Consider the following 14,786-nt stretch of genomic DNA (forward strand, 5'->3'; position numbering starts at 1 on the left):
GCATTTTTCTTAAATTTTAGCTTGGTCAGGTAGGAGTTTTTCTATGCGAATTATTGTTATTGGTCTCCTATTTGCTCTGAAGACATATCCACAATAAAATACTATTTCCATGACAGCAGTAAATGGTAATCTCCATGCAACATAAACTGTAACTTCAGAACATGCATGTTATTTAAAAAAAATAAAAATATAAGGTGCCTTGAGAATGCTGGCAGTTTTACATTTGGAACATACAGTTAATGTGTGTATATATATATTTACATCAGAACTGCTCAACTTTACCATACAAGCTTCAGATTTAGGAAAATATACAGTACTTTTGCATATAATGGTATATTCCTTGTAGCCCCTGAGTCAAGTATAGAGGATTTAAATACAAAAAAAAAAAAAAAAAAAAAAAAAAAAAAAAAAAAAAAAAAGGGAAAAACCCCCAAAAAAAAAATTACTTAAAAAAAAAAGAAGGGAGAAACAGCCATTAAAAGCACTTACATTTTTATGTGAAGTAATAGTATAAAAGTACTATTTCCCAGGAAGACCAGGATCAGAAACATGCCTATGAAGACTCAAGATTCCTACAGTGCTTAGTGAAGATTCTGGCAAGGAAGGGTGCCTAATTGGCGGGAGACAAGTTTTACAAGGCTGTGGGGGATGCTCTACAGACTGGTCATGTTCTTGGTCTAAAAAAGAAGCCAGGTTGTCTTCTGAGGCTGTGTTCAGGTGCACTCCACTTGAGAAGGATTCTTTGGATTTCAGTTTTGATTTTTCAACATCTGAAATTTCAGGACACTGTAAGGGAAGAGAAAAAACATGATGGTAATAATTACATTGGTCTCTTCCAGGCCCTTGTTCTGTTCAAAATTAGCACATTCAGATGGTCGATGGAAAATCATTTTTGAAAATTAAACAGAGTAGAAATATTTTTTACATGGTACTGCATTTGATTTAATGTAATTGAATGCAATTCTGCTGATTAATTGTAGAAGTCTGCATGTATTTTCCTCCCCTCAGACTTGCTAATATGACATCAAGACACACATATTAGCAGCCCATTCTGAAGGACTGATTACTTTCAAGACCCAGTCTAAGAGTATGGATATCAACATTCTGGGATATGAAGTTCTGTTTTAGAGCATAACTCCAGAACTGCATAATTCTGAACATTCTAACCACTTGGATTCCTTTTCTGCTAACTTTTATGAAAAAAATGACAATGAAGTAAATCTGTCTGATTATAATATCATTGTATGAGTCTCTACAACTCTCATAGAAAATGTGGCCTCTGAAACTGTGGTGTTTAAGCCCACTGTGGAGGTGCTAGGTCAAAATAATAATTGCATAGTCCTTAAACTAGTGAACCAGCACCAGACTGGTGCATTTCTTCCTCATAAGATAAAAGACTAGGAAAACTCTTTTGGTCTTATGGACATGTACTTACCTGAGATGAAGGACTGAAACTTCTGTCTGTTTTAATTGATGCTGCAGGCTGAAGCTTTTGTATGACCCGGACTGCTGGCTCTTGATACTCTGCACTTGCTGTCACCATGCTATAGGCAGGTGGAATGAGTGCTGACTGCCTTTGCAGAAGCTGCAGGATGGTTTGGATATCAGCAGTCATTTGGGATTCAAGCCTAGAGAGGGAATATGAAATCAGTTAGCTAATGGCCAGGAAAAGGTGTATTTTACACACTGATTACAGAGGTGTTCAAGAGGGGTCTGCAGTTTACCAGTGAAACCATCGCCTGATGTGGCTTGAACGTGTCTTAAATAGGAGAGAACAGTAGAGGGAGTACGGAGCCCTTCCAAAGCTTCTGGCTCTCCCTTTCCTTTGCAGAACATGCCTGCGAGCTTTTCTCTGGTTTTTGCTACACTAAGAATGCTACACTGTGCCTTAGGTTTGCAACAAGAAGCAACGCGGGGGACTGGGTATCTGGTTGAAAATAACTGGAATGTATTCTCTTCATTGTAACTAAATTGATTTGTGCTGGCTGGACATGGGACATTATTTTGATGCATCTGACAATGAATTCTGACATGCTGATACAATGCACTGAACTAAGCAGAAAACCACATTTGTGTTTTTCCACAGTTAGAGAAAGAAAGATGTTTCCAAAACCATCAAAAATCCAACTGCCCAAATCTCATTACTGTGAAAATTTATTCAAACTTATGCAGGCCTCAGAATTAATGTCAGCATTTCTAATGTTCAAATTTTGTATGTTTAAAAATGTTTTTCACCTTTTTATAAATTTGTATATGACTTCTGAAACACTTGAGTTGGTTATGTTGTTCATACTTACAATTCCACAGCACTGAAATGATTTTTAAATGGTCTTGCCAAAATCTGTGACAAACTCAGGCAAAGGTAATGCCTTTTGTACCTTCCCAGCTGCTGGAAGGCTACAGCACATGCTGACAGATGGTAATGCAGATAATACAGCCTTCTGTACAGCAACTGAGCTTCTGACAGAGTAAACAAATCTTTGTCAGCAGCCTTTAATGTTACTTGGGCTCCCTACAGTAGCAGAATTGATCTCGTGCTGTCAGATTTTTGCTTTTACCATGTGCTGCACTGATGTTATTTTTTTTTATCTTCTTGGAGTTGTCCATTGCCTGTATCATTTATTTATAAAAGCATCTGTGAAATGAATCCAAAAGGTATGACCGAAGTGTATTTGGGATGCTGTTTCTTCCTTCATTGGGGAAAGATGGTTTTGTGGCATCAGCTCCCAGAGAAAATGGCCCAAACCCAGACTTTTGTTAGAGTCAGACGTGCCCTACTTGCCCTCTTGGTCAGCACCGTCGGGTTCTTTGCTACTTGCCAATGTGCTGTTCTCACACAAGCATGTTGTTGATGCCACAGGGTGAAACACTGCAGGAACAGCAGCATGCCACTATCCAGAGAACTTCCATCTGCTATACCTGGGCCTTAACCCCTCAGTGAATAAAAGCACTGGAGGATATACATTCGAGATTATTTTTGGCTTTGAATTAACTCTAAAATTGCTCCCCTCTTACTTTGTTAGTGCTTGAATGTTTCCTTGTACTTCAATTGAAAGAGTGTCTCTGGTAGTGTTTATTCATCATCATTGCATATAAAAGTTCACTTTCCATTCTCCAAAATATAAAAAAAATCCATGCTACACAAACAAATAGGAGAACCTTAAATGTTTGGCCCATAGTGTCCATGAAATTCCAATTGCTTAAAGAAGAGAAATAGAGATAATTCTAGGGACATATTCCTTTCTAGCCCTCTATGCCCATTTAATAATCGAGTGTTTTGCCAAGCCTCTAACTTGGAAACGTGACCATGCTTTTAAAGCTAGCAAGTCAGAAGTGACAAAGGCAGGAAAGGATATTGTCTGTTATATTTGCAGAAAACCCAGCAAGACCCAAAATACCAAAAGCATGAAAAGCTTTAAAAACATGAGAATAGTTCAAAGAATAAAGTGATATAATAAAATACATAAAAATTTAATTCTTAGTTCATCAGCAACAATTGTATTTTCTGACAGAAGAAAATACTGACAACTTGCATGATAAAACTATGGTAACTTTGAGGTATAACTTCAGTTTCAAGAGCTTAAGGTTTCAGGAAATGAAAGGTTACCAAAAGACTACATACCATTGATGGGGATCCTGCAGGCATTTAGTTATGTGACATTTACAGTTACTTAGATTACTTGACTTTAATTAGAAATTACAGCAGTTTAGGGTTAAGTGTTAAAAATGTCTTTTTAATGCATTATGCCATACTCAGGAAGGAAAATACTCTCGTTTGATTGGCTTCTGGTTCTGAAGGAATCAATATGTAGTTAACTTGGCTTTAAACTGATTGCTAAAATATACAGCCCAGAATGCCATTGAATAGCTACTAAAGTATGATTAGGACTGAGTATGTGTCATAGTATTTGTCATGGAAATATATTAAAAGTAATGTAATTACAGAGTGAAAATAATGAAAAAAAACCAATGGTCCTGACCATAGGGCAATTTAAAATGATGTGAAGTTACGTGGTAAATTACAGTGCAGGATGGATCAAAATTGTGTAACCATATTTTTAAGATGCTGTAAGCTGTGCTGCTTAGCTGCCAGTAAAGAGTAATATATTAAGCAAAGGTGATTTTGGTCTCTGATAAAGAAAGCATAATTTTTCTTTTGTAACAGGTATAAGTATTGTGCTTTTGCACACTCCCATGTCTTATTATAGAGTTGCAAAAAGAGTTAATGCATCAAAAAGGGAATTAATCTGCAATACATTTTAAAAAGCAGGCAGCACTTTGAGTCTCCAGGAAAGAAAAAGTACTTCAGATCTTGAAGATACTGAAAATTGCTGTTTTGTGTCCCTGCCCATGGTGGGGGGTCGGAACTAGGTGATCTTTAATGTGCCTTCTAATCCAAATTGTTTGATGGTTCTGTGATCTAGGAACAGCACTCTTGATGAGGTGAGATTTAAATTTAACAATTTGAGGTGTCTCAGTACAACTTCTTAGTTAAAAAGATGGTGTAAAACAGCTGCGGAACAGGGCTCTACTGCAAAGCCATTCCGAGTAGCTAATGTGCGTACCTGGAGGCAAAAGACATGAACATTCTGGCAACGTTTAAAAATTGTGTACCCAGATTCCTCAGAATTGTTTTTTCAAAGATTCTGGAAAGCCTAACTTAGGTGACATGCAGCCTCCTCAGAATACAGACACACAAAAAAGTGATATTAGCATCATGCATATTTTTGTACTTTTGAGCTTCTGAAGATCTGAATGCTTTTGGAAACTTCCTGCACAAACTCATTCCTCCTGTAGCATCTTCAATATCAGTTGTATTATGTACTCTTTCACACATAGGCTCTTTTCTCTTTATTTTTACCTGTTAAGTTGTTCTTGAAGTAAATCTAATCGATTCTCCACTTCCCCATATATAAAATCACTTTCAGTTTCACAGATTCCCCATGTAACATGGGATAATGCTGGTTGAACTGGGGAGTCCTGGTACTCCTGGATGTTCTCCTGCTCCCAGTTTCTTTTGTTGATGTCTGATGAAAAAAAAAAAACCAACAAAACCAACAACATATAAAAATATAGATTTTTATACATAGATTTAGAGAGACGTTGACACTTCTCAAGCATCCCACTTACTGAATTTCTCAAAACATTGAAAGTTAAATTGGTACATTGGCCAGAGAGACCGAACATCTCTCTTTGTTCCTTAACACTCCTTAAGGAAAGATAAAAGAGGTCACATACATGCTAACATTTTGAAGCTGCAAATAAACAAGCAGCTTTTTCTAGTCAGCATCATCAGAGTTCTGCCACTGAAAGGCTTCTCTTTAGTTTTGTTTCTATAATTTTACAAATGGATCCCAAATTTTCTCAGTGTTTTTTTAGCAATTCACTGAAAATAGAAATTTTTGTTCTAACCTAAAAGCATTAAATGATGTATTTGAATGTCTTTGATAGTGTGCTTCAGAGGCCTAAGATGCCTTCTCTTGCCCTTGAATGTGATATTGGAGTGTATTCACTGCTTAGCTCTTTGGTGTGAAAGAAGGATTTGCTGCATTGAATTTGCAGCACTGGGCATGTGGTACAGTGCATTGGAATGTCCCCATTAGAGAAAGGTGTCAGGTCTCAGAGAGCTGCCTTTCTTACCCATAACTGTAACACTAAGGTTGGTGAAGTGTAAAGTGTTTTCTCTGAGACAAGGGCCATTTAAGGCAGCTCATGCTGCTTGCAAAGGGGTACTGCTTATTATTCTCATAAAGGAAATTGATTTTCATTGACGTTGCTTTTAGCATCACTACTCTCTCACCCAATCCATTCAGTTCTGTGTAAGGCACATCTCTGAAAGTCCTACAGTACTGTGGGGTGAAAGGTGTCTGTTCATATTGTTTAAGGATTTCAGACTCCTAAAAGAATGAAATATTCAGCATTTCTGGGTCAGCCAGAGATCACTTTGATATTAAATGAAGCTTCATGGTAAACATGATGTATCTAAAAATACTCCTTATATGAGTTTCCTTATATTTGTTTCTTTACTTCCAGCCTCTCGTAAAAAAAAAAAAAGAAGATGATTATTACAGGTCTCACCCTATACCTGCTGCGCCCAAATTTCATCCCTCTTGACCCTCCCAGGTCTTGGATCTCTGTGACCAAGCACTACACATAACTAACAAACAGAGCTCAGGGACACTCTTTACTTTTGCTTGGACTTCTGGTTTGTACTATTTCTCTTTCCTCTCTCAGTTTACTTAATTTACACAACTCTGGATTTATTAATTAGTTACATTCTTGGCTCTATGCCATTTCTCCTGTTCACCAAGTTGTTGAAAGGTTACACACTGATTATCATGGGGATGTACTTGTTGCACTTATCAAGTATAGAATGAAGATCTTGCTGTGACCTCTGCAGAACCTACAGGTGACTTAGGTTGAAGAGTGCTTTTTCTACAGCTCACTCTGCTCCCTATAGCCTTTGTTTACTCTGAGTTAATCAGTCATGCAAACAGTCAAAACTGGTCAGAATCACTCATTCTTCTTTGATGTGATTAAAAAGGCTGTTTAAATTTTAACATCTGCTCAATACTATTACCATTAGAGTTGTATTTGTAATTATTTAACTACAGGAAGTTATACAACAAATTAAACTTCTTGTTGCACCCAGGCTGCTGCTTCAGCATACAGCTGGGCAAAATCCTTGACTGTTTATAAGGCATCTGCAGTTGGATTTGAATCCCACATCAGTCTCTGAATGATTTGCTCAGAACTTCTCCTTACACTTCTCTTGGCACTGCACACTGTTAACTCAGCATAGGTTACATTCATTTCACACTTGTGAAATTTTTCTAAGTAACCATAGCAGCTAGAGCCATGTTTCAAAGAGAAGAGAAAAAAAACCCACAGTGTGGGTGACATGTAAGAGCTTTGTCCAAATGCTAATAGCTAATCCTTTTCAAACATGTCATTGAGCAGTGTTTCTCTAAGAAAGAAAGAAAAAAAAAAGAAGTTCCCACTCTGATTTAGTATTTCAAGTATATTTAGCCAGGAAGGGGAGCTCTCACTACATGATTCCAAGTGTAAGAGACTTTCTTCTCTCTCTGTCTTTCTTTTTGTTTTTATCAGACAAAGATTGTTATTGTATTATCTGATCTTTTGTTAGCAGGTGGTAGAAGGTTTCCTGGAGCTGTAGAGTGTTTGAATTTCATGTGACTACCAGCAACTGATTTTATGCATTGGGCAGAAGGAAGAGGAAATAGATTTCATCTTGGCTACAAAAAAACCTGTTCTGCTTCCCAGGAACTTAAGCCAATGGAAAGAAAGAGATAAAAGGTGTCACAGAAGCATTTGGTAATTTGGTTTTGGGAGGCACACATAGTACAATTTGCAGTGTCCAAGGAAAAGCGGAAAATCTCTCAGCAAACTGAATGGAGCATACTATGAAAAACTGAGGGGTAAAGTCTCAAGCTATGAGTTTAGGTGCAATGCGTTTTGTAAATCCAGTAGACATGTAAGCAGTGAATTTCAAGAGCGTTTCACTGCTTTTTAATGTCCTGTAAAAACATGGATGTTGTAAAAGATGTTGGTTATTTTGCACAATAAGTCATTTATTAAAATCACAGATTTTCAGTGCCATGGATTATCCTGGGGAAATCACAGCTGGTTTTGCCCCAGAAATTTTTGTCTCAGAAATATTTGGAGACTATTGTAATAGATGCTTAATTTGTGACAAAGCAAATGATTTGGCACTGAAACAACAAAATATGCTCACACACACTATAAGTAAGTTAATACTCTATAAAACATGGTGTTACTCATCTAAGCGTCTTTTCAGGTATTCCATATTCGTTAGTTACCTCAGAAAAGCCCATCAGCAGCTACAGCTGTATAACCAACTCTGGTCTTCCAGGGCTTGAAGAATCTTAGACTGGGAACTAAGTCAATAAATGTATAACTAGGTTCACCAGAAGAATTGAATAATCAGTCTTTTAGCCCAAATAATGACCAAGTGAAAATAGCATTTTTCTTTTATCTAGAGCTAGCAGCTACAGAAAAATTCTCAGATCTTCACAAAAGAGCCATATGTTCAAAATTTAAAAGTTGCATTCTAAGATTATGAGAGAGATGTTTATACTGCTTCTGCCATACTATACAATGCATTATTAATTTTCTTTCCATTCATTCAAGTAATGACCAAATCTTAAAAGAAAACAAAAATAATTAAATATGTATCAGTCACAGTGGTAACGAATTGGACTAACTTTATACAAGTGCATTTGTATCCAAGACTTATAAAGTACCATAATATAATAGGATACATAAAAGCAGAGTTTTTTTCACAAGTTCATTATGTTTGTAACTACTCTTATGGTAAGTCATAATCAATCTCTAATAGAAGAAGTCAGAATTTAGTTTAAAACATGTATCAGGAAAAGCTAATCTTATTCACCTTGAAGGCTTTACAAATGTTGCAAGAAAGCTCATTACCTTGCATAACATTACTAGAAGTGCTAAATTACAAAGTGGGAAAAAGACTGTGATCTTAATCAAAATATGTAACCTTTAGATATGCTAAATTTAGCTCAAATAAAATCTGCAATAGGTTGCCTTGGAAAATGTTGCTATAGCTGCAAGGACACATTTCTGGCTATTGGTAGGGGAAAGGAAAGATTTCCAATTGCAGTATGTATGCAACAAGTTTATGTGGTGTGGATTTATAGGACCTTAACTTGAAGAGACCAGACTTGATATATTCATAACTCTGAGATGTTAAAATCATTGTTCGGTCTGATTAATCATTAGACTTATTTAAAATGATAGCTTAGAAGCCTAAAGTTTATTGAATGATGGTTAAATGGTTAAATTATCTCAATGGAAACTGCTGAGGAAAACAGCATTAAACAATAAATATGTAATTCTTCCCTTCAGACTGAAAGAATTACAAATGAACTTGCAGGGATATTTAAATTGTATATTAATACAGGGTTTTTCATTAATTTCCTTTCACATCACTGAGAAAATTAATATTTTAGTATATTAGATGTAATTTTAATTATGTGACTTAACTCTATGTAAAAGTATCTGAGATTGTTAAATAGTTCCTGATAATTTGTCATATATGGAAGCTCAAATCTTTATTCTTGTGCGTTACTTATGCAAGTCATGATTTTCTTCTGTATGGTGCAACGGTACTCCTTTAACCAACAGGTGCAGCAAGACAGGATAGCATTCTTTCAAGCTATTATGACTTTTTTCACTTAATTTTTGTTGTGCCTTGTCACTGCAGAGACTAAAATTAGCTATCCGAAAACCTGTTTTTGGTGCATGTGCATCTATCACTAGGTTTAGTTACCTATACTTTTTTACTATCATCAACCCTGGCACATCAAATACCCTTTGGGAGATACTGTACTGCTTTAAGTGCAGCTGTCATCAATGGGCACTCAGGGAAGTCCAGTACCAGTGGATAATTTTGTAGTTTGTTTAAATTACTTATGTAGTTCAGTTACAAGATGATTTGTAGCAAAACCTATAATGACCTTTTGGATGTTGTACAAGCCAGTCCCACAGAATTGTAATCCAGTTCCCACTGAATGAAACTATATTAATTCTCTTGAGAAATAATGCTTTTTGATCTAAGATATTTTTCTTAAGCTTTTTTGAGTGAATGTTATGTAAAGAATCAAGATAACCATTCAGAAAATTATTTTTGTTAATCAGACTAAAAAGATGTCTGCTCAAACTTTACTAAATAGAAACAGCTGGAGTACCTTTGCAAGAGCTGCTTCTTTTGTCAATAAGAATTTCTTCTGTGTCATGATCCATTTCTTCAAAGTCCATCTCTGTGGTTTTCTCTGTTACAGGTGGGTAATCAGCTATCCCAGAGAACAGGGGCTTTTGCTCATCTTCAATGGAGGACACAAAAGATGATGACCCACTTTTTTTCTCCTCAAAATGTTTCTTAATAGATTGATAGTATCTGGTGCTGTCTCCTGAGGGTTCAGGATCACTCTGATCATTCTCTTTGAAATAATCTGTGAAAGAGAAATAATTGTATACAAAAATAAGCAATTTTTGAAAGTTTATTCTAGTTTATTATGGTCTGAGGATGAAGAAAAAAATATTTTAAAGCCTTTTTTTGATTCTTCTCTCAGAGGAGTTTTATATTTCTTTTGAAGTCCTGGAAGACATTTGTATGTATATAGTAAGGATTCTTAGTCCATAAACCATAGCTTGTTTTACAAAACTTATTTGTATCAAAACAACAGACTTTATCCAACACAACCCTCCTGTGTACTCTTTTTTTTCTTCAGTGAGGATGAAATTTCAGATTTCAAAGTTTACAAAATACGAAATATTTAATCCTCTCTTCCATTTTCTCTCATTACTGGGCATTTATTACAGTCTTGACAGCCTAACAGCAATGTATGTCAGACTTGGTATCAGAAATATTCTTTTAAGTTATTCTCATGAGACAATATATGTTTATATATTTATATATTATTATATATTATATAATAATCCATATATTTCTTTTCCCATAAAAGGCATTAATCAATTACCTCTAATTAATACTAGAGGTATTAATCAACCACTCATCCCCAAAATTTCTGGGCCCACCTAACCAGACAGCATATTTCTTCATATTTATTACTGGATTGATATGATAGGAAGAAATAAAAGGAGGGAGTTCCTAGACTGACTTATGGGATCACCTCAGAACAACTTTGCAAAGTAGCCCAAATTCCTTAGCCTTTATAGCTGGAATTCTCTGAACATCCAATCTTTTGAATAAAAAAAGTAAACAACATTCTGTGATATATATGGTTGCAGTATACCAGTCAAGTTGAGAATGAGTCTTTCATTAATCATATTCAAGGTCTGTAGTGAGCAGGAGCAGATTTAGTCCTCTTAAGAAATGGCAAGTAAGCTTAGATTTAAAGCAGGTCTCTTTAAAGGCATGTTGTAAAAATTAAACAGGATTTAAACCCTAGAATAATTATTTATTAATATAAAGAAGTCTTGATCTCTTTTCAGCATAAACTTGAAGTTAATTTCCAATTTAATATTTGGTTTTACCTATTTTTAACTGAAATGTCAAGATAATTTCAGTTTTGCTATTTATTTAAAACACATTTTAGCAGGGTAGTCTCAACATCATATAAATACTGTAACTAGTTTTCATTAAGTTCCTGGGGAGACAGCATGATTTCCCATCTGCTTTGTGCTAATTACTAATCAACATAGTTCTAGAATATCTGGAGTCTTTATAGCCTACAGCAGTGGCTAATCCAACATTCTGTATATTCCCTTGGTTTATTCTCTGTTTTCTGGTCACTATAAGGAAATGAAACTGCGACTTCATCTAATTGTCTTTGTCTGCACATAAAAAGAATGCAGTATTTGTAAAAGAGCACCCTTCAAGGGTCCAGAAATCTGTGAGCAGTGAGGGCAGATAATGGTAAAGAAAATAAACCCAATAACAAAGCGAAATAAACACAGCAGCAAAGCAGGCCTTCTATACCTGTACCCTCTAGAGTCTCTAAGGGCAATTAACACAACCCCAAACAGCAATGACTTTACTGGGCTTTTGTTAAGCAGGACTGCTGGCTCTAAGTGATATTGGTGATGCTCAGTTGCTGCAAAATTGTCAAAACAACTTCAAATGGACTGGCAGTGTAAAAGCTCTTGGGGAATGCTCAGACTCAAGTGCCGTGTTCTCAGCAATTCCATCTCCAAAACAGTACAAAAGAAAAAGAAAGCTTCATGAGAAAATTTTATTATAGATGTCTCCCATGGCATTTCTTGTGGGAATATATTGAAAACATAGTCACGCTACAGTAAATTGCCTTAATTACTTAATGTTTGACTGACTTCACCCTGTGAAAAAGACCTTCTAATGAAAGCTTGAAATTACCAATTTTTAGGGTAATTTTATATGTTCATGGGATTTTGTGCACTAATGGCAGCTGTAATGAGCACTCTGTGGAATACAAATCAAGCAGTGGACTAATTTTAAGAAGGGGTCATTGAGACTCTAGTTAAAAAAATCGTTTAGCAGCTGAAATATAGCAGAATGCCTTCTCTCTTATGTTCACAAAATACTAAAATATTTAGAAACATGAAGCCAGATTCTGCTAATAATTACTCTGCTGTAAAACCTGTGTAATTCAGTTGACATTCCTCCATCTATATCAGAACAACAGAACACATTATTTTCCAAATGCTGTCCAAGTATTATGAACTCACTGGCATGAGAAGGAAGGCAGAGATCTATTGAATGTAGGCTCCTGCCTATTGAAATCAGGGAAGATTTGTTCATCAGCTGATCTGATCTTTGGCTTTACTGCTGTTGCTTTATCTTCTGGGCATCTGGCTGTACTCAGAGACTCAAAAGTTGTTTTCCCTTTTAAAGGCTTCTATTTAATGCTAAAAATTATTCTCTCTGGAGGATAATCTTGTGACACTTTGCACCTAGGGTATGAATTAAAATAGAAACGACTCTATGTTATTGACTCTTCAGGACATGATAATGGTGCAAGTTCTGTACCTCTGCTCAACACCTTAGCAGTGCCTCTGTAGCTCACTGGAAAGTAAGTTACAAGTAGTAGATAGGTATGGATTTTTTCAGAATGTGAATTTCTCCAATTTCTCCTTCCTTTTGTAATGAAATTTAGTTGTTGGTTTGGAATAGATTTTTCAGAAGAGAAACTTATCTCTGTGTATGTTTAGATTTTTCAGAAGAGAAGACTTATCTCTGTGTGTGTATGGATATGTTCACTTTCTGCCACACAGAAAAGTGTTTTAAAAGTTTTGTTTACCCCTTTCTGTTCTTCTTCCAAATGTAATCATTAAACCCCATCTTCCTCTCCTCCCCCTGCACCAGTTCTAGTGTTTTCTCTTTCCTTTTCCAGTAAGAAAAATTTCACTTTCTGATTCTGAATCAGCTAGAAACTGCTTTACTCAAGATGATTATTTTCGTAACTTCCTGCTTTACCAAAATGTATAACATCATTGACACTCTTTATGGGACTGTTTTGGCGTGTTGTGTGTTTTGGGTACTTGACAAGTTTACAGGCAGTGTCCTCTGATCTTAGCTGTCTGGAAATTCCAAAACCTTCAAAGTAGTTATCAGAAGACTTGTGTCCTGCTATTTGCACATACACGGGCAAAGGAAGGGAAGAAGTGGGGTTGTCACAAGTCTGGGTCAGAGAGCTAAGACAGTGACCCACAGGAATACTGGCATTAAAATCCTACTTCACGGGATGGTTACTAGATGTCAGACAGGTTTCTTTTGTGTGATATGGTCTGCAGTATGGAAATTTTGCTTTACTCAAGAAGGGCCAGTCTGCGTGATCTAGAGGTATCTAGTATTCTCTTAATATATCAGTCTGCTGCAAGCAGTATTGGTGAAAGTGTCAAAAATATATTACCTATGGAGCAGCATTGTTTAATACTGCTGTGATTTCATTAACTGGAGTTTGTCATCATTAATCAAGCTTGCTATGTAGCCTAGTGTTTCAGAAGGTAGCAAATTTTTATTCCCTTTTCAGCCATCCAATAAAAGAATCCCATAATATGCTGAGATAAATTCAATTTTGTGCAGGACATGGGATGAATGACTTCCTCTCTCCTGCAAGCAGGAACTTATATTCCAAACCATAATACAGACAATCCTCATCATTAACATTATCTGCACAACTATAAATTTGTTCAGCAGAAATGACATTTTCCCTTTCCTTTGAAAAAACCCACCATATTGTTTTATACTACACCAAGTGCATGCTTTGGTGAGGAGAAATGAACATTGTGACTTGGATGAAAGGATGGTTAGTGGCTCAGAAGGTTGGAGATCTTCAGATTCTCAGCAAGTATTTTGTTCAACTGTTAAAACTTTTTCTTGTGTGATATTCACAAGTATTGCTGGGGTGATCATCTGTGTTTCTGTGTAAGAACAAATAGCCATCATGACTATTTTTTAACTGTTCTTTAATTTAAAAATGTCTGTTACCTTGTCAGTGAGCAGAAAAGTGCCTTATGTGACCACCATTGGAAGCAAATATTTTGAATGAAAGGTCAGCAACCAAGCATTTCAGACAGTATGTTAAATACAATACCACAAACAGGGTTGAAAGAGTACAAAATTTCAAAATGTCAAAAAATCAAAAGCTGTTGATGAATAATTTGAACACTGGTGTTCAAACCATACCTATGTTTTTTCCATCATATAGATGGGGAGCAGCATACAACCAGTCAGGGAAAATAGTAATCCTAAGTCCTGAAATCCCTGCTTTTCATTTGGTGATGCAAGAACATTATAAGCAATACATAATATTTATCTAATATCAAAAGGTACTGGTACTGTGGAGCAGTATCAATATATGACTCCAGAGAAGTCTACTTAAGCTGTACACAGACTAAACTACTCTACAGAATGCCAATCAGTGAGTTTAGGATCATTAAACTACTAATTAAAATGCTCCCCAGTTTTTTTTCTTGCTACTTGATTCATACTTAGTTGAATGTGACTGGTCTGGAGTACATTGCTAGATATAGCTGAGTGCCTTTGGATAGATTGGCTAAAGGAAGAGTGTCAAAAAGGAGGAAGGTGACTGCTTGTACCCAGGAAAATGAACAGCAACACAGTGTCTGGTCATTAAGTGGATACGTATTGCTATGGTGAACTTTTTTGCCATATCATTCCTTTATCTAAAACTAAAAGAACAAAGTTAAATCATTTTTATTCTTTTGTAAAAAGTCTTATGGTAAACAGTGTAAGGAACTTTCATGGATTTCTTTTC

At 35.9% G+C, this 14,786-nt stretch overlaps 1 protein-coding gene across 1 annotated transcript in view; it reads right to left on the bottom strand.

Annotated features, from left to right (window-relative positions):
- Positions 1 to 519: 519 nt before the first annotated feature.
- KCNH7 (potassium voltage-gated channel subfamily H member 7) overlaps positions 520 to 14,786 on the bottom strand; it is a 208,571-nt gene continuing 194,304 nt past the window's right edge. The window contains exons 13-16 of the mRNA XM_041403568.1: positions 9,756 to 10,007; positions 4,862 to 5,027; positions 1,436 to 1,628; positions 520 to 786 (exon numbers count right to left, since the gene is read on the bottom strand). Coding sequence (XP_041259502.1) covers positions 520 to 786; positions 1,436 to 1,628; positions 4,862 to 5,027; positions 9,756 to 10,007 — 878 coding nt within the window. The remainder of the gene's footprint in view (positions 787 to 1,435; positions 1,629 to 4,861; positions 5,028 to 9,755; positions 10,008 to 14,786) is intronic.

This window comes from Onychostruthus taczanowskii, unplaced genomic scaffold (genome assembly GCF_017590055.1).
Source record: "Onychostruthus taczanowskii isolate IOZ18803 unplaced genomic scaffold, ASM1759005v1 scaffold20, whole genome shotgun sequence".
In the NCBI taxonomy this organism is placed as follows: Eukaryota; Metazoa; Chordata; class Aves; order Passeriformes; family Passeridae; genus Onychostruthus; species Onychostruthus taczanowskii.